The sequence below is a fragment of the Canis lupus genome, chromosome X (assembly GCF_048164855.1).
Source record: "Canis lupus baileyi chromosome X, mCanLup2.hap1, whole genome shotgun sequence".
NCBI lineage: Eukaryota > Metazoa > Chordata > Mammalia > Carnivora > Canidae > Canis > Canis lupus.
The window spans coordinates 39,077,871-39,099,269 of record NC_132876.1 but is presented as its reverse complement, the minus strand read 5'-3'; the positions used below and the strand labels follow the sequence as shown (position 1 = coordinate 39,099,269).

The window sequence follows — 21,399 nt, the reverse complement described above, 5'->3', positions numbered from 1 at the left end:
GATTTTCCTCATTGGTAGAATGGGGGCAGTCATAATAGTGTCTACCTGACAGAGTCGCTGGGGGGATTAAGTGAACTCAGTGGTATAAGCTGCTTAACACAGTGCTGGCTGCATACTACTTGTTTATAAAATAAGTATTTATTGAGTGATATTACAGCAACTTTCCTAGTGTAGACATACAGCTGTGCTCTATTAGGTGCTGATGGAAAATGGGGGCATTCAGGCCCTTTACTCAGTGAATTTTTTATCTACTGTCTTTCTGCTCTGTCAATTCCAATGTTTGGTCTGTGTGTTATCACTTAGCTTACCTCCATTCCTTTTTGTTTAACTGGGTAGGCAAGTAGAAAAGTTATGAATTCCTTTTTAACCTAGCTTTGGTTGTATCCTATAAGGCTTGATGTCAAGTGCTTTCTTATCTAAGTACTTGGCGATTTGGGGTTTGATTCGTACTATTTTTGTTTTTTAATGTATTGTGGTGTTCCATGTTTGATGACTCTGTATTTCTTTTGTCCCTACTCTATGTTCCTACTATGCTCCAAAGAAAGCGAGACCGTTAAGAAACCTGCCTGAGATACCTAGGAATAAACCTAACCAAAGAAGTAAAGGATCTATACCCTAAAAACTATAGAACTCTTCTGAAAGAAATTGAGGAAGACACAAAGAGATGGAAAAATATTCCATGCTCATGGATTGGCAGAATTAATATTGTGAAAATGTCAATGTTACCCAGGGCAATATACACGTTTAACGCAATCCCTGTCAAAATACCATGGACTTTCTTCAGAGAGTTAAAACAAATTATTTTAAGATTTGTGTGGAATCAGAAAAGACCCCGAATAGCCAGGGGAATTTTAAAAAAGAAAACCATATCTGGGGGCATCACAGTGCCAGATTTCAGGTTGTACTACAAAGCTGTGGTCATCAAGACAGTGTGGTACTGGCACAAAAACAGACACATAGATCAATGGAACAGAAGAGAACCCAGAAGTGGACCCTCAACTTTATGGTCAACCAATATTTGATAAAGGAGGAAAGACTATCCACTGGAAGAAAGACAGCCTCTTCAATAAATGGTACTGGGAAAATTGGACATCCACATGCAGAAGAATGAGACTAGACCACTCCCTTGCACCATACACAAAGATAAACTCAAAATGGATGAAAGATCTAAATGTGAGACAAGATTCCATCAAAATCCTAGAGGAGAACACAGACAACACCCTTTTTGAACTCGGCCACAGTAACTTCTTGCAAGATACATCCACCAAGGCAAAAGAAACAAAAGCAAAAATGATTGGGACTTCATCAAGATAAGAAGCTTTTGCACAGCAAAGGATACAGTCAACAAAACTCAAAGACAACCTACAGAATGGGAGAAGATATTTATTTGCAAATGACGTATCAGATAAAGGACTAGTTTCCAAGATCTATAAAGAACTTCTTAAACTCAACACCAAAGAAACAAACAATCCAATCATGAAATGGGCAAAAGACATGAAGAGAAATCTCACAGAGGAAGACATAGACAAGGCCAACAAGCACATGAGAAAATGCTCTGCATCACTTGCCATCAGGGAAATACAACTCAAAACCACAATGAGATACCACCTCACACCAGTGAGAATGGGGAAAATTAACAAGGCAGGAAATCACAAATGTTGGAGAGGATGCGGAGAAAAGGGAACCCTCTTACACTGTTGGTGGGAATGTGAACTGGTGCAGCCACTCTGTAAAACTGTGTGGAGGTTCCTCAAAGTGTTAAAAATAGACCTGCCCTACGACCCAGCAATTGCACTGCTGGGGATTTACCCCAAAGATGCAGATGCAATGAAAGGCCGGGACACCTGCACCCCGATGTTTCTAGCAGCAATGTCCACAATAGCCAAACTGTGGAAGGAGCCTCGGTGTCCAACGAAAGATGAATGGATAAAGAAGATGTGGTTTATACAATGGAATATTACTCAGCTATTAGATATGACAAATACCCACCATTTGCTTCAACGTGGATGGAACTGGAGGGTATTATGCTGAGTGAAATAAGTCAATCAGAGAAGGACAAACATATGTTCTCATTTATTTGGGGAATATAAATAATAGTGAAAGGGAATAGAAGGGAAGGGAGAAGAAATGGATAAGAAATATCAGAAAGGGAGACAGAACATAAAGACTCCTAACTCTGGGTAACGAACTAGGGGTGGTGGAAGGGGAGGAGGGCAGAGGGTGGGGATAAATGGGTGACGGGCACTGAGGGGGTCATTTGACGGAATGAGCACTGGGTGTTATTCTGTATGTTGGCAAATTGAACACAAATAAAGAATAAATTTATTATTAAAAAAACAATAAATACTAGAACTTATTAAAAAAAAAAAAGAAACCTGCTTGACTCAAGGGGCTTAGGAGAAACCTGTGGGAGACAGGACCAGAAAAGAAGGGTACTGAGTGCTGGGCTTCATGTGCTGGTTTTGCTTGTAATGAGACCTTGTAGTCACTGAAAGCATGAGAGGAATGACAGGATTGTTATGCTGTATTGGGGAGAATAAGACAGCATCATTGCTCAAGATGGCTTGTGAAAAAGAAAGGGTTCTATAAGCAGGGAATCCAGTTAGAAGATTTTCATGTTAGTGTAGGATAGTGGTTCTCAAACCTGAATGTTCATCATAGTCCCAGGGGGGCTGGTCAACACACAGTTTTTTGGGCCTCCCCCCCAGAATTTCTCATTCCTTCAGTTTGCGGTGGGGCCTGAGAATTTGCGTTTGCATTTCTATCAAGTTTCCCTGGTGGTGCTATCTAATGGTGCTGGTCCAGGAACCACACTTTGAGAATCACTCATCTAGGAGAGAGATGATGAGGAGCACAGTGGTGGGAGGAAAGAAAATATGTAAGTGAGATTGGGGAAGAAGAAACCATAGAGCTTGGAGATTGGACACAGATGCAAGGAAAAGGAAAGACTCAAATATGATTCCAGAGTATTAAATCTAAGTGCCTCAGAGGGTAGGAGGGTCACAGAGGCAAAACCCCAACTATTTAGGGCTGGAATGCAGTTGCATCACAGGCATTGAGAAAATACATGAGCCCCTGTGTCCTCTGCATCTATGCCATGGCATTCACGTTTAAAGGTCTTCTTGTCATTCTCCAGGAGAGAGGCTGGTGAGAGGGACAAATCCCATGTCTGAGTTTGGTTTCCTCCTTTTTTAAAAAATATTTTATTTAGTTTTGCGCATGCACACGCCTGTGCATGAGAGAGAGAGAGAGAGAGAGTGCACAGCATGAGGGGCAGAGGGAGAAGCAGACTCCCTGTTGAGCAGGGAACCTGATGTGGGACTAAAATCCAGGACCTTAGGATCGTGACCTGAGCCAAAGGCAGATGCTTAACTGACTGAGCCACCCAGGCATTCCTGGTCTCTTCCTTTCTAGAATGTAACCTTTGAGTAGAGGAAGAAAATGAAGCTAGGGAGCAGGAGGTAGATAGGGTAGAAGGAGCTTAGATATTCTGGAAATGGAGTGCACACTTTCAGGTTGCTAGGTATTTTTTTTAATTTTTTATTTATTTATGATAGTCACAGAGAGAGAGAGAGAGGCAGAGACACAGGCAGAGGGAGAAGCAGGCTCCATGCACCGGGAGCCCGACGTGGGATTCGATCCCGGGTCTCCAGGATCGCGCCCTGGGCCAAAGGCAGGCGCCAAACCGCTGCGCTACCCAGGGATCCCAGGTTGCTAGGTATTGAATGTATATGGGCAAATGCTCACAGGAAAAAGACAAATGAGGAAAACTCAGTGTGGGCCATGCTGGGTAGCTCTAGGATACTGAGATCACTGATGCTATTTCTGAAAAGAGAGTGTTGCCATCATAGGGCTTCTTAACTCCAGCCTACCTAACCTTCCCTAGTTTCAAGGCTTCTGATTCAGGGGCCTTATTGTTCCTGGCTGTTTCCCCAGCCTGCAGGGATTTCTCTTACCTGCTTCTCTCCACTCGGCCGCCTGTAACTGAGCAGAAGCTCCACAGCACCCACCACCTCCTTGCGGATGGCATAGAGCAATGCATCGCCTACATACACGCTGTGGTTCAGCAGTAGCTCCATGATCTCCAAGTTCTCATTCTCAATGGCAATGAGCAGGGCACTCCGGCCCAGAGGATCCATGCAGTTGATGTTGACATTGTAGTAGATCTCAGCCTCCTGTAGGGCCTGCTTCACGGTAGCATAGTCCCCCTTCTCCACCGCATTGAGGAAAGCCTTCTCTTCTGCAGAGAGCTCAGTCTCAGCCCTCACAATTTGCAGGGGGATGCGATCTCTGTATGGTGAGTAGTTGACTTTTTTGTAGTAGAGTTGGGCCATGGTTCATAGCAATTTAGCAACCTGTGAGAGAGGAAGACCAAAGAGAGTCTTAGGTGCTTGAAGATCTCAAGTGGCCAGTTTATGGAGGCAGCCTGGCTAAGGGGTTGGAAAATCAACTGTTTTCACATCAGATCTTTCTCTTCTTGCAAAAGGGTATAGTAGAAAAAGCCTGGACTTTTGGGTGGGAAAGACCTTGGTTCAAGTCCTGGCTCTGCAACCTTGGATAAGTTACTCAAGCCCACTGTACTTCAGTTTATTATTATTAAGGTTATCAATTGTAATAGCATTAATAGCAGTTATCACTTAGTTACTGTTTACTGTGTACCAGTGCTATGTACCAGTGCTATGCTAGAGAATAATCCCTTCTTCATAAAGCTATTTTGAGAATCAGATGAGATATTATCAAGAAGTTGGCACAGTGTTAACCTCCTAAGACATGGCACAAATTATTTCTTTCCCTTCTGAAGACACTCATAATACTTCTGATTGATGATGCAAAGTTGGAGTTACCTTTGACCAGTTTTTTCATGCTAACTGAAACCCTGCTTCTTGCTGCTGCTCACTGGAGAGCAGGTAATGGCTCCAAGAGACCAAAGTCAAGTACTGCCTCTACCTATTCATAATTTTGTCCTCTACCACTTGAAATCAAGGAGCTGATGGATCTGATAATCTGTTTGATTCAGTTCTCAGAGGTGAATGGTCTATTTTATATGCACCACATCTAAAACCAGATTTCAATGGAATTGATTTTAAAGTAAAACCTATTATTGAACTCCTACAATGTGTTTAACTTTCTCTGGGAAACCAAGAAGACAGTCTTTGCCTTCAATTGTATAAAATGAATAGCAGTTTAGAGTTCTTGCCTCATAGTTTACAGCTCAAATTTATCCATGATCCTTGCTGACTCCTTGTACTCGTCCTGTGGGATAGGAATGTTTATCCTCCCCAGGGGAGAAGATGAGGCTCAGATCCATAAGGTGACTGGCTCCCCTTTATTTCCCATCCCTGGGCTCTCCAGGACCCTCTGGAGGCTGAGCTGGGTAGATCAATTTAAGTGTCTCATTACCAAACTGTTCTGCCGGCAAAAGGAAATGGAAATGTGATAAAGGGCCACTTGTCTCATCTCCTGAATGGAAGAGAAGATGAAGACATGAAGCTTCTACAAACGTTTGCCTCACTCTTCCAGGTAATGACATCCTTGCTTTGGCAGAGAAAGAAGCATATATTATACCAAGTGACATTTGCAATTCATGTGCTTGTGATCTTCTGGGAAGTTAGTATTTGAAGGTGAGTGTCACCTCTTGCCCTGAACAAGCCCAAATGACAAATTTCTCTCTGCATCCAAGTCTCAGGAGAGCCAGGTACAGTTTGGCTGTCTTGAGAAGCACTGATATTTTTCTTTGCTACTTTCAAGTAACTCAGCAGTGGCTAAAGGGAAGTGACAGTTAAGAGTAGGCATTTGCCACTAAACAGCAAATGACTTTAATAATACTAATTGTAGACTGCCACTCTATCTCCACGATGAAAAAAAAAAAAAAACAAGGATGAGGAAGAAGAGACAGTGTGATCTCCTGAAGGGAGACTCAACAACCCGATTCAGGTTATATTTATTTAATCAATGTAAACACACTGGAAGCCTGCAGTGTACCTTGCACTATGCTAGTCACTTTGGGAGGGTAGGAAAGAATAGGTCCATACCTTCATCATCTCTCACTTAAACCATTTCACAAACTTACAGTTGGTCATCCTCATTCTATTCTCTTCCCCTCTGCATGGTCTTTGGAGCCACCCCCAAGTTGTCCCATGGAATATACATCTGATTCCATTTTACTCCTCCTTGATTAGTTTCTTGCTACTCTTGTGATGAAATCAACATTCCTTTCTGAGGGCTCCTAGGTCTGGGCTTGTGTTTACCTCTTCAAATTCTTGCTCTCATCTGCTATTCTTTAGCCTCATGGAACTTCTTTTGATTCTCCCAACATGCCAAGCGTTTTTGCCACCTCAAGACCTTTGATTATGTCCTAGAATGCTCTTTGCCAGCTTTCTTCATCTCTCAAGCCTCAACAAAATGTCACCTCCACAGAGTAGCCCTCACTAGCCACCTTTTCTAAAGTAGTTCCTTCATACTCTTCTCTCCATTGTATTCTCTTCCTTTTTAATGCTTATCACAATTTGTAGTTACATATATCTATGTCTTACTGAATAATCATCTCTTCTGTCCAATTTGCTTTAAATCTTAAGTTCAGGGACTGCACTGTCCTGTTTTTATAGAACCTGCACCTAGCCAAGTTCCTGGCATGCCCTGAATGCTTGACATATATTTGATGAATAGATGAGTAAACTTTCCATGATATTCTCTCATCTTTCTCCATCTCACCCTAAGTTCTAGCCATACCGAGCCATGCTCTCTGAGTTCCCCTTTTATAATCATACCTTTGCACATAGCTTCTTTCTACTCTCTCTTCCTGATAAATTTCTTCTCAGCTTTAGCACTTTGCTCATAGTTCTCCTTCTCTGTGAACTTTTCCCCCAACAGCTTCAGAAAGTTAGCTAATCTCCCTCTGAGTTCTCCACTGTTACTTTGATGACTTTTTTTCCCAATGTCACCTAACTGCATGTTTGTCTTTCTGCCACTAGGGTAGGAGTACCTTGATTCCTGCCTTCTAAGTACTCACAGAGGGTCTGGAACATGACAGGTGCTTGACAAGTGAATGTTTAATGAACAAATATCTAACTTTGGAGGGTTGGCATGGTCATGAAGTGCTAAGTTATGTGACACTGATTTGATTTTTTTGCTATTTCAGGAAGGGCTCAGTGAGGGCTGAAGATTGCAGAGAAGGTTTCATGGAGGAGGTAGCTCTAAGCCAGTCTTTGGAAGATGAATTAAATGTGAAAATGTAAGGGTAGTACAGTCACTGCAGAGCATAAGAACAACAGTGGTGAGATTGATCATGGCCTAGTTGGAGGGAGCATAGTTTTCGGGCTATAATAAGGTACAAAGATTGAGGGTGAGCTAAAATTCCAAGCCAAGAGCTCATAACCTCAGTTTTCCCATCTGAAAAATGACCTTAAATACTTGTTGCCCATTTGCTACTTAAGAGGTTACCATGGGAGAGAAGGCTAGATGTCTTTTCAGATGGTGTCATAGCATGGTTGCTGCGGGAAGATCTTGTCCACTTCTGTAAGGAAAAGCTGTGGGGTAAACTGAAGACAAATGTGTCCTAGAACAGTATGAGAAGGAGGGGAACTAACTAAATCTGTGCCCTATTATATGCCAGGCACTATGCCAGGAGCTAGTGCAACAAAATAATTAGTAGAGTTTTGAATATTTACTATGTCCCAGGCACTGTTCCAGGGCAGCACTATTACTACTACTGCTTCCTGTGCTAATAGTAGTACTAATGAAGGCGACAAGCAGTACCATTCATTGAGCTTTCACTATGTACCAGATGTGTGGGTTATAGTAGTAAAGAAAGAAGACAGTAAAATCATGGTGATTTGAGACTTGAAGTAAGTATAATTGGATTATATATAGTCAATTCAGAGTCTAGATTTACTTTTCATCTCTTGCATTTGAAGTTGGTCTAGTCTATTGCATTTCCAGTGAGCTGTGCTATGAAAAGCCTCGTAGTATTCCCGATGGAGAAAAACATCTCCTCCAGAGGTTTGCCTGAGAGTGTACTATTAGGGAATCACTCCTTTGCTTTAAGGCACAACATCTCTAAAACTACGGCTGGAAGGAATATGAAATCATGGGGCTAACAACATCCACCTTAATGTGGATTCCTTGATGAGAAAAGTGGCTGTGGCCTTGGGAGTACAGAAACGTGTGTCTATAAGGTCAGGGAAGAGGTGGTGAAGGGGAAAGGAGAGGCCTGGTGTCCAGTCTTGGAAATCTCTTTTATGTATCCATGCCCAGCTCTACACTACACATTGACAGTGATGTAAAATGGGTTCTCTGCATTGTCTGTCTACATGTAGGCTTATGTAGACATCTAATGACTTGCCTAGTATCCTCCCCTCTTCCATTCTCCACAGCTGGTGCCATCTGATCCTTCCTTACAGCTATAGCCTCAGCCTTGCTCTAGGCTGAGACCAATCCTTTCTTCATATGCTTGCTGTTAGTCCTACTTTGCCATTATTCTGGGAACAAATACCTAATGATAGAGTTTCTGGCATCTCTTGAGGATGTATTATTGGGAAGGTTCCTTCCCATTACCCTTTACCTTTATACTTGGCAGATTGTACTCATTTGCCATTAACATAAGCCAAGAGATGAGGTTGGATTTTCCTTTGTTATGCACTGGGCTTGAGGTGTGTTCTTAACTGAACAAAACGAAACCAGCCAGCACTTCATGCCATTTCTACAAGTGAACCTCACTTGTAGAATGTAGTCCACCAAGTAAGGAACATTAGGAATGGTCTAACAGTCTGCCTCAGGGGGCTTATAATGTTCTCTCTTTTCTGTGCTGCTAGCCAGAGGAAATTGTCTAATGGGATCTATGACATTTGTAGGCTTAAATGATTCGATTTAAAGAGCTAAATCAATGGGCTGGGCAGAAGGCCAGGGCGCAAATCCCAGCCCAGATCAAAGCCCAGCTCAGGACTTTGTCTGTGAGGAGGAACGCCTAGCTTTCCACCTAACTAAAAAAAGTGTATTTAGAGAGAGATGGTATCTGTGCATGGCTTACACTGTGTGCTATAAGCATTGAGCTTGAATAGTGAAGGCCTTGTGACCTCTCACCCTTATCCATGCCTACTTATCCACTTCTGCATCTCTTCAGAGCCCTTTAAGACAAATTTGTACAATCTCGGGTATAAATGGTGGATAACAAGCACATTCAATGAATATGTACCAGGCACTGTGATAGAAGCGGATGATGATGGCTAAGTGGCTTAAAGTTGTACCTCCTCTAGGAAAATATTATATTTAAAGAGGAACTTGAATGCCCAATCCCAAAAGTAACTAAAGTGGAATTTTTATGTACAAAGGCACAGGAGTGGGCTAGTCTGAGGAATACTCTGTGTGTGTGTGTGTGTGTGTGCATGCGCACACATGTACATATTTGGTGGAGTATTGATTTTTAGAGCATTTTGGCTCTTTCATAGTACCACTTCAAGAACTTCCTAATTTTACTTTATTTTGTTTTATTTTTAAAAAAAGATTCTATTTATTTATTTGACAGAGAAAGAGAGAGCACAAGCAGGGGGAGTGGCAGGCAGAGGGAGAAGCAAACTCCCCGTTGAGCAAGGAGCCAGATGTGATGTGGGGCTTGATTTCAGGAACCTGGAATAATGACCTGAGCTGAAAGCAGACGTTTAACAGACTGAGCCACCCAGGTGCCATGAGAACTTCCTAATTTTAATGTAATAATACTAATCTTACGTAGAAAGGTCCAGATCTTGAACTTCCTTCAAGGGACCTCAAAGGTCATCTAGAATAATCCTCTGCCCAATGAAAAAGTCCCCTTGACAATATCCTTGTTAAGTGATTATTCAGCTAATGAGTGCTTCCACCAATGGGGAACTCATCACTTTCTTACCTGCGTGGTAAATGCTGACTTTCTGCAAATGCTTTTCTATGTTGAGCTGAAATACCTTGCCTACAATTTCTATTCCATTGTCCTAGTTCTTTTCTCTAGAGCAGCACTGAGCAAAACTCTTTCTTCTGCACGACAACCCTTCAAATGTTTGATTTCAACTCTCATGTCTCTCTCTACCTTGAGTCTCCCCTTCTCTGGAATTATGATCATTCTAGTAGTTTGCTTCTAGTTACACTATATTTTGTTTCTTTTCAAATATGATGCTCTGAAATGAAGCTAGTGCTCTAGAATGGTCAGGCCAGCACAGACTACACTGTGGCTATTTTTTCTTCATTCATACATTCAGCAATGCTTTGTTGAGGTCAAGATACACTATTGTTTCAGGAGGCACTTTAAACCCTCCTACATAGTCTATTGCAGTATTGTTTCTCATTTGTTTAAGTCTTATCAATTCAAGAATTTCATTACTTTACAAATAATAATAAATTAACATTAAGCACTAATCATATGCCAGATACTATGTTACTAAATGCTTCATATGCATTATTTAAATTATTTTTCACTTTTAGATAGTTACTGTTATAATCTCCCACTTCACAGATAAGGAATCTGAAGCACAGAGAGGTTAAGTAAATTACTTTAGTTCACACAGCTAGTAAGTGGTGGCTTGGGATTAGAGCCAAACTTCTGACTCCAGAGTCTACATTTTTAACTACTTGTATGAAAGTAGGCTCTTTTATATGCTTCATAATGCCTATAATAGTGCCAGGAATAGTAGATATTCAGTATTTCAATTCAACAAATACTTGTTATGTACCTACTGTTTGTCAGGCCCAGCATACTTAGTAGTGGGGCCTTTAAGCAACCCCCAGTCTAGAGAGAGAGAAAAATGAAAATACGTTAGTCTAGAGAGAGAGAAAAATGAAAATACGTTAAATGTACTATCATATGATTAGGATTCTAACACATAGTAGGGATATGAAGGAGGAAGTGTTCAACCCTACCTGGGGAGGTAATTGAAGAGAAAGTAATATTCAGCTATGGCTTGAAAAGTTGGTAGGAGTTTGCTAGATAGCAGTGTAGGGATGGTCATCCTAGGTAACACACACAATATGTGCTTAGGCATGGATATATAAAACACAGTGTTATTTTAAGAGAACACTGACTTTCTATTCTTCATACCTCTCAAGCATGTGACCACCTTGGGACCTTTGCACATGTAGTTTGCTGCCTATAATCTTCTTCCAGCAGATCTTCACAATCTCTCTCTTAAACATACAAGCTTCAGATCAAATGTTATCTCCTCAGTAAGCCTTCCTAGACACTTTTTCTAATGGAGCAAATGTTCCTCTCCATCTCATTACCCTGACTTGTTTTTCTTCAAGAAAACACTACCACTATTCAAAATGATCATATTTATATTTGTTATTTTAAGAACTAGCTTTCCCAATCAAAATGTAAATTTCATAATAGGGCAGCCCCGGTGGCGCAGCGGTTTAGCGCCGCCTGCAGCTCAGGGCGTGATCCTGGAGACCTGGATCCAGTCCCACGTCAGGCTCCCTGCATGGAGCCTGCTCCTCCCTCTGCCTGTGTCTCTGCCTCTCTCTCTAGCTGTGTCTCTATGAATAAATAAATAAAATATTTAAAAAAGAAAAAAATAAAGTTCATAATAACAAGAACCTGTCATATTTACTACTCTATACCCAGAGCCTGGCACATAGTAGGCTCTCAATAAATTTGTATGGAATTGCTAAATGAAATGATGGTGAGGATAGAGATGGGGCAATGTTCTATTGGTAGAGCTCTGCTTTTGTTTGTGTGTTTAACTTCCTCCCCTCCATGCAGCCATGTGCTCAGGCAATAAACCTCTCCTTCTTTCAAGGAAAAAAGCCTCATTTAGTCTACGACTAAGTCAGTATTGGTAATTTCATTTCTTTGGCCAGTGATTGATCTAGGTTTGAGTATTTGTTGCAATTCTGGCCAATGAGATGTCCTGGAGGGCTTCTGAGGAAGGTTTCTTTGTTCTGAAAAAGAGATGTAAAAAAAGAAATATTTCCCTTTTTGCCTCTGAATGTTGTCATTTGCTTGTGATACCAAAGAATTTGGTAGCCACCTTGGAACTCTGAGGAATAACCAACCTAAAAGATACAGCCTACATGCTAAGGATGGCATACATCAAGTCCTTTATGATGTCTTTAAGCCATTGAATTAACCAATCTAGGAGTTGCTCAATTTCTAGCCTTTTAGTTGTGTGAGATAAAAACTCCCTTTTTGTTAACCCACTTTTAGACCTGCTTTTCTTTTACAAGAAGCTGAAGACATCCTAAGTGACTATATTTTCTGAAAAATTAAAACCATAAATATTTTCTGAAAATTAAAACCAAAATTAAACCATAAATAAATGGAAAAACTGACCAGATTAGTAATCATAGAAGAAATTAAAATAGTTTGAAATTAAGAATCATTCCACTCAAGTGTTTTCACAGCTGTATATATAGAATAAAAAATATAGATGGCTATTTTGATATTAAAGATAGTTCAAATTATGCAAAAGGAATTCATTCTACAGAGCAAGTGTAATATTAATGCCAAAATCTAATAAAGATGACCTAAGATGAAAACTATAGACTTCCTCCAAAAAAAACTATAGACTGTTTCAATCATGAAAATAATTCCAAAAATTCTAAATAAAATATTAGCAAATTATAAAGCAGTAGTGAATTTGAAGAATAATACATTATAACCAAGTGGAATTTATCCTAAGAATGCAAGCATGGTTCAATGTGAAGAAATTGTCAATATAATTCAATAAATAAGTCAGTGACTTCAAGGAAAGGAAGGATTTCATGATCATATCAATACATGAAAAGAAATTTGATGTAACTCAGTATCTATTTAAAAAAAACTAAAGTTGGAACAGAAGTAAACTACTTATACACAAAAACACTATTTACCTCAGAGCAATAATAAATATAGTAAGTTGTGAAATACTGCATCCATTGCCATTAAAATCAAGAACAAGATAGGGATGCCACAAGTAGCACTATTATTCAATTTTAAAGTTCTGGCTATTGTAGTAAGAGGACATGAAAGTATGATAAGTATTTAGCAGAGGATACAAAATTACTTTTATATTTACATGATGTAATTGTATAATAAAACAACCCAAGAAAACTTTACAAAGATCTGTTAGACCTAACAAGGAACTTTGGGAAGGTGAAAGAATGTAAGAAAAATATACAAATAACGATAGCTTTAAAAAACTTAACCATAATCATCACTATCACTCAGAAATTGAAATGTAAAAAATCCAGTGCACAATAGTGCCATCTTAAGATGTCCAGGAGTTAATTTATTTAAAAGGGAACAGGATCCAAGTAAAAGAAGTTACTGAAGGGTATAAAGCAAGACTGAAGAGAACAGAGAAGCATATTTTGTTGCTGAATAGAAAGACTCACACTAATAAAAATATAATTTCTTAATTAAATTAAGATATAAATTACAAAAAGTATACCATTTAGGTTTTATTTTTAAAAATATTTTATTTATTTATTTATGAAAGACACAGAGAGAGAGAGACAGAGACATAGGCAGAGGGAGAAGCAGGTTCTCCGTGGGGAACCTGATGGTAGGATTCAATCCCAGGATCCCAGGATCATGACCTAAGCCAAAGGCAGATGCCCAACCACTGAGCCACCCAGGTGGCCCTGTCATTCAGATTTTATATGGAGCTGGACAGAAAAATTAAAGTTTAAGTGAAAGGATAAATGTGTAAATATTTCCATAAAATTTTTGATTAAGAAAAAAAGACATAAAAAATGGCAAAGTAGAGAATTCAAAAAACCCATCTCTCCACTAATGCATCTATCATAGTAAACTATCATAGCTAAAACCATCAGAATCAACTTTTTCTGAACTCTGGTATTTAATAAACACTTAAAAGAATAAGATGAGTACTTAATGAAGAAAGAAGCCACTAAATTTTGGTAAGAGAATTTTGTAGCATTTTCACTGAACTTCCTACCTACCATCTCCCACTCCTTTAGCTTAGATAAAGCTTTGGAGACAGTGGCCCACATTCTTAGTGGTGGCTTGCTGGTACCAGCAGGCCAATATGGATTTTGTTCTCAAGGAATTGTGATTGTAGGTTTTGACAGGTTAATGCATATGTATTGAATTGCTGCATGAAAAAAGAGGGATCAGCTGACAAGATTGCTCTTGTTTTTCTTTAAAGATTTATTTATTTTTTCCAGAGAAGTGGGGAGGAGCAGAGGAAGAGAGAGAGAGAAACTCTAAGCAGACTCTGTGCTGAGCATGGAACCCCATGTGGGGCTCAATCTCATGACCCTGAGATCACAACCTGAACTGAAACTAAGAGTTGGATGCTTAAGTGACTGTGCCCCCCAGGCTCTCCAGGTTTATCTTTGTTTTATATCCCCTTCATTAGAATTTTCTCAGAGTTAGAGTGGCCTTCCCTGTAGTATTTGCCAAATTCTGAACAGCAGATTTGAGCAAGCAGGGGATAGAATCAGTGAAACTGAAGATATATCAATTGAAATTATCCAGTATGAGGGGCAGAAAGGAAAAGGTAATGAAGAGAAATGAATAGCACCTCAGTTGTATGTGAGACACTTACTAAGTGTACCAACAGATGCATAATGGGGGTTGTAGACGGAGAAGAGAGAAAAAATGGCAGAAAGTATATGTGAAGAAATAATGGCCAAAATATTCCACAATTTGATGAAATACATCAATCTATCCAAGAAGACTAATAAACTCTAAGAAGGCTAAACTCAAAGAGATGCCACACCAAGACACATTACAATCGAACTATCAAAAGACAAAGACAAAGAAGCAATCTTTAATGTAGCAAGAGAAGTGATTTGTCACAGACAAGGGATCCTCAATAAAATTAAGAGCCAATTTTTCTTCAGAAACCATAGAATCCAGAAGGCAGTGGTGTAATATGTTTAAAATGTTTATAGAAAAGAAAAACCCCTTCTCAGGAATACCTGGGTGACTCAGTGGTTGAGTGTCTGCTTTTGGCTCAGGGTATGATCCCGCTTCCGGGGATTGAGTCCCACATTGGGCTCCCTGTGGGGACCCTGCTTCTCCCTCTGCCTATGTCTCTGCCTCTCTCCCTATGTCTCTTATGAATAAATAAAATCTTAAAAAAACCCTTCTCAACCTAAATTCTATACTCTGCGAAACTATCCTTCAAAAATGAAGGTGAAATGAAGACATTCCCAGATAAACAAAAGCTAAAGGAGGTTTTTCTTTTTAAGATTTTATTTATTCATTCATGACACACACACACACACACACACACACACACACAAAGGCAGGTGCTAAACCACTAAGCCACCCAGGGATCCCCTGAAGGAGTTAATTATCAGTAAACCTGCCCTACAAGAAATGCTAAAGGTAGTCCTTCAGGCCAGACAGCAATTCAAAACCATATGTAGAAATAAAGAACACTGGTAAAGATAAATTAATACCTAAATATAAAAGCCAAAATTCTTATACTTTTTTGGTTGTAAGTCTTATTTTCTATATGAGATTTAAAAGACAAATGCATAGAACAAAAATTATAAGTTTATGTTAATGGATGCACAGTATATAAAGATGTAAACTGTGACAATAATAACATAGAGGAGGAGGAATGGAGCTGCAGTGGAACAGAGTTTTTATACTTTTAAAGTTATGCTATTATTAACTGAAACTAGCTTGCTATACATAGAAGTTGTTGATATTAATCTCCATGATAGACACTAAGAAAATAATTAAAAACATATGGAATAGACCTCTTTTTTTAATTTTTATTTATTTATGATAGTCACACACAGAGAGAGAGAGAGAGGCGCAGAGACATAGGCAGAGGGAGAAGCAGGCTCCATGCACCAGGAGCCCGATATGGGATTTGATCCCGGGTCTCCAGGATCGCGCCCTGGGCTAAAGGCAGGCGCTAAACCGCTGAGCCACCCAGGGATCCCAGAATAGACCTCTTTTTGCTACACCTGACTGGCTCAGTCAGTAGAGCATAAGACTCTTGATCTTGGCCACAAGTTTGAGTCCCATGTTGGGGGTAGAGTTTACTTAAAAAAATGTATATAATAGGAAATGAGAAGTAAATCAGAACAATAAATTATAAAAAAGATAAACACAAAAGAAGGCTATAATGAAGGAATTGAGAAATAAAAAATATCTCAGACAAATAAAAAACAAATAGCAAAATGGCAGAAATAAGTCCAGTAATTACAGTCTGAAGTATTTGGGTGAGGGCAATACTAGACAATGATATTCCCTTTAGATATATTGGTGTTGGAGGGGGTTTTTTGGGTGGGGGTGGAGAATAAGAAAGGAAAGATCCAGCCAGCATCTGCAGCACAGCATTGAGATCTAGTAATATAGAGTTAAGAATCATCAGCATATTGATCAAAGGTTCTCAAATCTGGCTACACATTAAAACCACCTGAGGACCTCTTTAAAAAATATCCATGTTTGGGTCATTGTACCTCTCCCCCTCCACACTGATGCTTAAGAATAGTGCCCGAGGTGAATGTAATATGCAGCTGAGATTGAGTACCATTATCATAAGGTAACTTCAGTGAGATTACAAAGAGATCAGGGGAACTGGAGAGGAAATTTCTAGAGTGGAGAAAGGTCTAGATCTCCACTGTCCAGTATAGTAGCTGCTAGCCACATGTAGCTATGTAAATCTAAATGAATTAAAATGAGATGAGATAAAAAAATTCAGTTCTGCTGTTATACAAGTCACATTTCAAGCACCTAATAACCACAGGTGACTCATGACTACCATAGTGAACAGCACAGATAGAGAGCATTTTCATCATTACCGGGAGTCCAACAGGACAAGTGCTGGATGACCCAAATGTCTCTTCTACCTCAAAATGTCTATACCAGAGAGGACTTTTTCAAATGCAGGATAGAAATATATAGTATCTGTGCTAAAATGTGGGTACTTTCATTTGCATAATACATTTTCATGGCTATGGATATGTGGTGTTTTTATTTCTGTAATGTCCTCAACTCTTTATTCCTTTCTCTTTGATGTCCAGAGGAGTTATGTAGAACTGCTGGCAGCCAGATTAAATTGATGTTTTTCATTTTTACTAGAGGGAAGGTATGAACAAAAAATATGTATGTTTCCCTCAAGCCATTCAGCTGAATCAGGAAGTTTAAATCTGTTGCTCAACATTTATTATCACTTTGTCTGCATGATGTTCCTTGAGGTAGTCAAGGGAAAGGCTGAATGTGATAATGCTGATTACAGTAAATAATAGACAGTGTAATTGGTTAAAAGTCTTACATCTGATTATTAGTCTTCAGGCTGGCTTTCATCCCAGATTCCACAGGCCATGAGAAATGAGTGTCTCCTTTCTGTCACTTTGGAATCTAAAGTGACAGTGTTCGCATAGGAGCTTATTGGCCAAACAATCCTTAAATGGGGCAGAAGGACTTCTTTACAAGTTTTATTTATCCCTTTTCACTGGAATCGCCATCTTCCAGTAATTTGCCAGAATGATCAACATAAAGGGAAAGAGGAGAGTTACCTGCTATGTTCTTTAGGCCTTTTAGAAAACATGGAATTGTTCCTTTGGCCACATACATGCAAATCTACAAGAAAGGTGATATTGTAGGTGTTAAGCAAATGGGCACTGTTCAAAATGGAATGCCCCACAAATATAACCATGGCAAAACTGGAAGAGTCTACAATGTTACCCAGCATGCTGTTGGCATAATTGTAAACAAGTTAGAGGCAAGATTCTTGCCAAGAGAATTAATGTATATATTGAGTATATTAAGCATTCAAAGAGCCAAGATAGCTTTCTGAAGCATGTGAAGAAAAATAATCAGAAAAAGAAGGGAGTCAAAGAGAAAGGTACTTGGGTTCAACTAAAGTGCCAGCCTGCTCTACCCAGAAAAGCACACTTTGTAAGAACCAATGGAAAGGAGCCTGAGCTGCTGGAACCCATTCCCTATGAATTCATGGCATGATAAGTGTAAAACAAAACAAAAAAACTCAATACTGCAATAAATAAATAAATAAAAGTTTATTTATGCTAATATTTAGGGAATATGATGAGTGAGAGGTACACAGGAGTTCTTTTACTATTCTTACACCTTTGTATGTGTCTGAAATTATTTTAAAATAAAAATTACTTAAATCAGCAAATCATGAATTTTCATGAAAAAAATCAAACAATTTCCTTAAACAAGGATTCCCAGTCTTCCCCCTATGCATTTTAAGTGAGTTCATCCTGTATATACATTTTCTATCAGTTTTCTTCACTTAATATCTTGTAAGAATTTCCCATACATTATTATCAATAATATCACTCTTTAAATCATCTGCCCTTTCTATCACCAATTTCCCTAGTGGAAAAGTGACTCTGCTAGGTGAGATTGAGGCAGTATGGTTTAATACCATCATATGTTAAAATATCATGTTAAATAGCCATTTGATATTTTATTGGATTGGATCAAGTATACCATAATATACTTAACTAGTCTCCATTTTGGTGATCTTTAGGGTGTCTCCAGTTTATCTCTACTGTTATAAACAAAGCTGTGATTTTTTTTACATTTTTTTTAATATTCAAAGTTTTTTGCTCAGTATAGTGTCCCAGAAAGTCGAATTACTGAGTCAAAAACCAGGTGCATTTTTAAAGATATGTACTGTCAAATTTCTTTTAAAATTGTGCTATTTACCAGTAGTAGCTCTATAAAGGGAAATAAACCTTAGAATACCCAGAAAACAGAAATGGACCTCACTTTTCTTTTGTTTAATTAATGATCTAAAGCCCCTTCCCTCTCAAATATTCTAAGATTCTGTGATTCTGTAACAAATGGGTAATGAAGTACATTTTGCATGGTCCAACAGATGTTACTTTCTTTTTGGGAGGAAGAAAGATTAGGGAATCCTTCAACTGATGGCCTGGCACTCTCTATAGTAACAGATACTAAGGGCTAAATGAACATCGTCCCTGTTTCAGAGCAGGACTTTATTAAATGGGTCCCAAATTTTGCCTGTTAGTTTTTCCCATTTCTAAAGAAGCAAGAAGATCAGTACCTTGAGCATAGCTGGCACTAATTAAAATTGTAAAGATCAAGATCAGCTGGAGTTTTGGGGAGGTGGTTAGGAAAGGTATGTGGGAGATGTAAACCAGAGCTGGGTCTGAAAGGCTGAGTGGGATTTAGATAGGCAGATGTGGGAATTGGGAAAACACCTCTCTTATATGTGGGAGGAGGATAGAAGCTAAAGGTGCAAATTAGTACTACCTTGGGTATGGCAGTGCTTGGGAAGAGAGGGAAGTATGTTGGAGTAGCTAAGCTGGGCCCATTAGTTGGGGGATATTGAATATTTGGTTGAGAGACTAGGTCTTGATCATGTAGGCATTAGGGGTCACTCTAGATTCTTAAACAGGATGTGATCAAGAAAGCTGTATAAGATGACTCCTATGTCTGTGCCAGTGGTAAATCAGACTAGGAGATAATAGGATTTTTTTCAATGAGATAAGGGAGTCCCATCTAGAATGCTGGCAGTCAGAATGCAGAAGGGAAGAATTTTAGAGTTATTTTCAAGACAGAGAAAAATAGGGCTTGGTAATGGATATATTATAAGGGATGAGGTAGACAGGACCTCAAAATGATATTACACTTTCAGCTTGAGTGACCATAAGACTTCATAGTGCTGCTGTCCATGTGATTGAGAAAGGCTCTTCACTGGGTTGGTGACTGGGGCCCTGATACTTTTAGAGGAAACTGAGTTTCTGTCAACAGATTCTATTTATTCATAACCTCCATTGTACTTCAAAGATGTTTCTTTTGCTTTCTTCTTGGTCTTCATCTGGCAGTGGTTCTTAGCATTTTAACTTTGTTTCTCTGTCCCAGAGGATTCTGCCAAGTAATAATCATAAATGCTTAAATGCACTCAAGAAGTTCTGCTGAGTAGTCCCTTCTAATGCAATCTCCTTCAGTGTGACTATTTTGTAACTTTCTCATTTTGCATATTGGGATCTTTAAAACCAGGTCACCCTTGTTACTGAGAGGGTTTTACTTTTGTACAAGGATATATTTCCTGCAAAGTTGGTTAGATCTCCACCTCCCTGCCTGACCCAACATTTGAGATTAGTACAGTTTTAAATCAAAAGTTAAAAATTTCTCAGGGGACGTCCCTGGAAATAATGGTGCATACCTGTATGTGTAAAGTGGTGCAGTTTAAAGAATAGTGTCCTGGGAATTAAGAACTTGGATTCTAGTCTCGTCTCTTCTGCTAATTGACATATGAACTTGAACAAGTAACATTTAGCTCTTGTTTATGTCTCTGTTTCCTTTTCTGTGAAATGAGAAAGACAAAATAGATGATTGCTAAGATCATGGCCAGCCCTCAGACCAACATTTTATTAAAACAATGTTTGCAGAGCATTAGCAACATTTAGAATGCTTAGAGACCACTGGATTAGATACAGTACCAATGTGTTCACTCCATAAAGACAGGCAAATGTGATAATTCAGGCTAAAAGAAATGAAGGTTGAAACTCAGTTATTGGTTTGGATTGTTTTTGTAGATGGAATAGACCAAACCATTCAGATTGAATAATAATTTCCTTTGACACTGGGGTCAGTCCTATGTTATAGGCCAGTTCTCCTAAAGTAGAATAGAACAGGACCCAAAGGTGGGGCTACTCTGATTTTCTGAGGTCTGTGCCTATAGCCTCTTGAGTGCTGATTCCCAGAAATAGCAGTCATACTGCTCAGAGCTATCTTAATGAATCCTCGTAATTTTTTCATAAGGGCAACCAGCCCAAGATCTTTCTTCTAATAGAGACTCCAAGGAGTATGTTGTTAGAAGAGAATTAAGACTATTGCCAGAGTATCTCTATTGTCTATTAGTGATCCCTTTTGGCTCTGTTATCCACAACTTAACGTTAGTGCTTCTGAAATCTGGATAACAGATCACCTGGAGGTCAGAATGCTCTCTGTGTACCCTATAAAATATTGCTATAAATGTATTCCAACTTCTTTAAGAATTTGCATCTATTACTTCAATATGCATTGAGCATCATGTAAATAGAAGGCCATACTAACACACAAAAGCTCTGTTTAGCAAATTTTTCAGCTCTCAGCTCAATTCAACCCTGTTCTCCCAGCTACTTATTCTATCTATACCTTGCTCTCTGGATTAAATGCTGATATAAACTGTGTTCTTCTTGACTTCAGACTTTGGCTTCTTTTAAGACTTTCCTGCTTCCAGTACTGCCTCAGGTTACATAAAATTGCCCTGAATTGCATCTCCTGCTCTTTTTCCCCACTACTTTCCTTTGTGGGCAAATGGCTCTTACAAGGCAGATTGTGACAGTATGCTTCATACCATCATATAACTACAGGGTATTTTTCCTAGCAGTTTAAAGTGCAGACACAAGTATGTGACCACAAATAAACAAAATCAAGCCATTGATGACACCTGGTGTGCTTGTGCTAGGTGTTCTGCTAACATG

General features: G+C 39.2%; 1 protein-coding gene across 1 annotated transcript in view; it reads right to left on the bottom strand.

Annotated features, from left to right (window-relative positions):
* Window positions 1-20,233, bottom strand: part of TRPC5 (transient receptor potential cation channel subfamily C member 5) — a 173,262-nt gene extending 153,029 nt beyond the window's left edge. The window contains exons 1-2 of the mRNA XM_072817756.1: window positions 20,097-20,233; window positions 3,957-4,355 (exon numbers count right to left, since the gene is read on the bottom strand). Of these exons, the coding sequence (XP_072673857.1) occupies window positions 3,957-4,334 (378 nt within the window). The 5' untranslated portion in view covers window positions 4,335-4,355; window positions 20,097-20,233. The remainder of the gene's footprint in view (window positions 1-3,956; window positions 4,356-20,096) is intronic.
* Window positions 20,234-21,399: the final 1,166 nt, after the last annotated feature.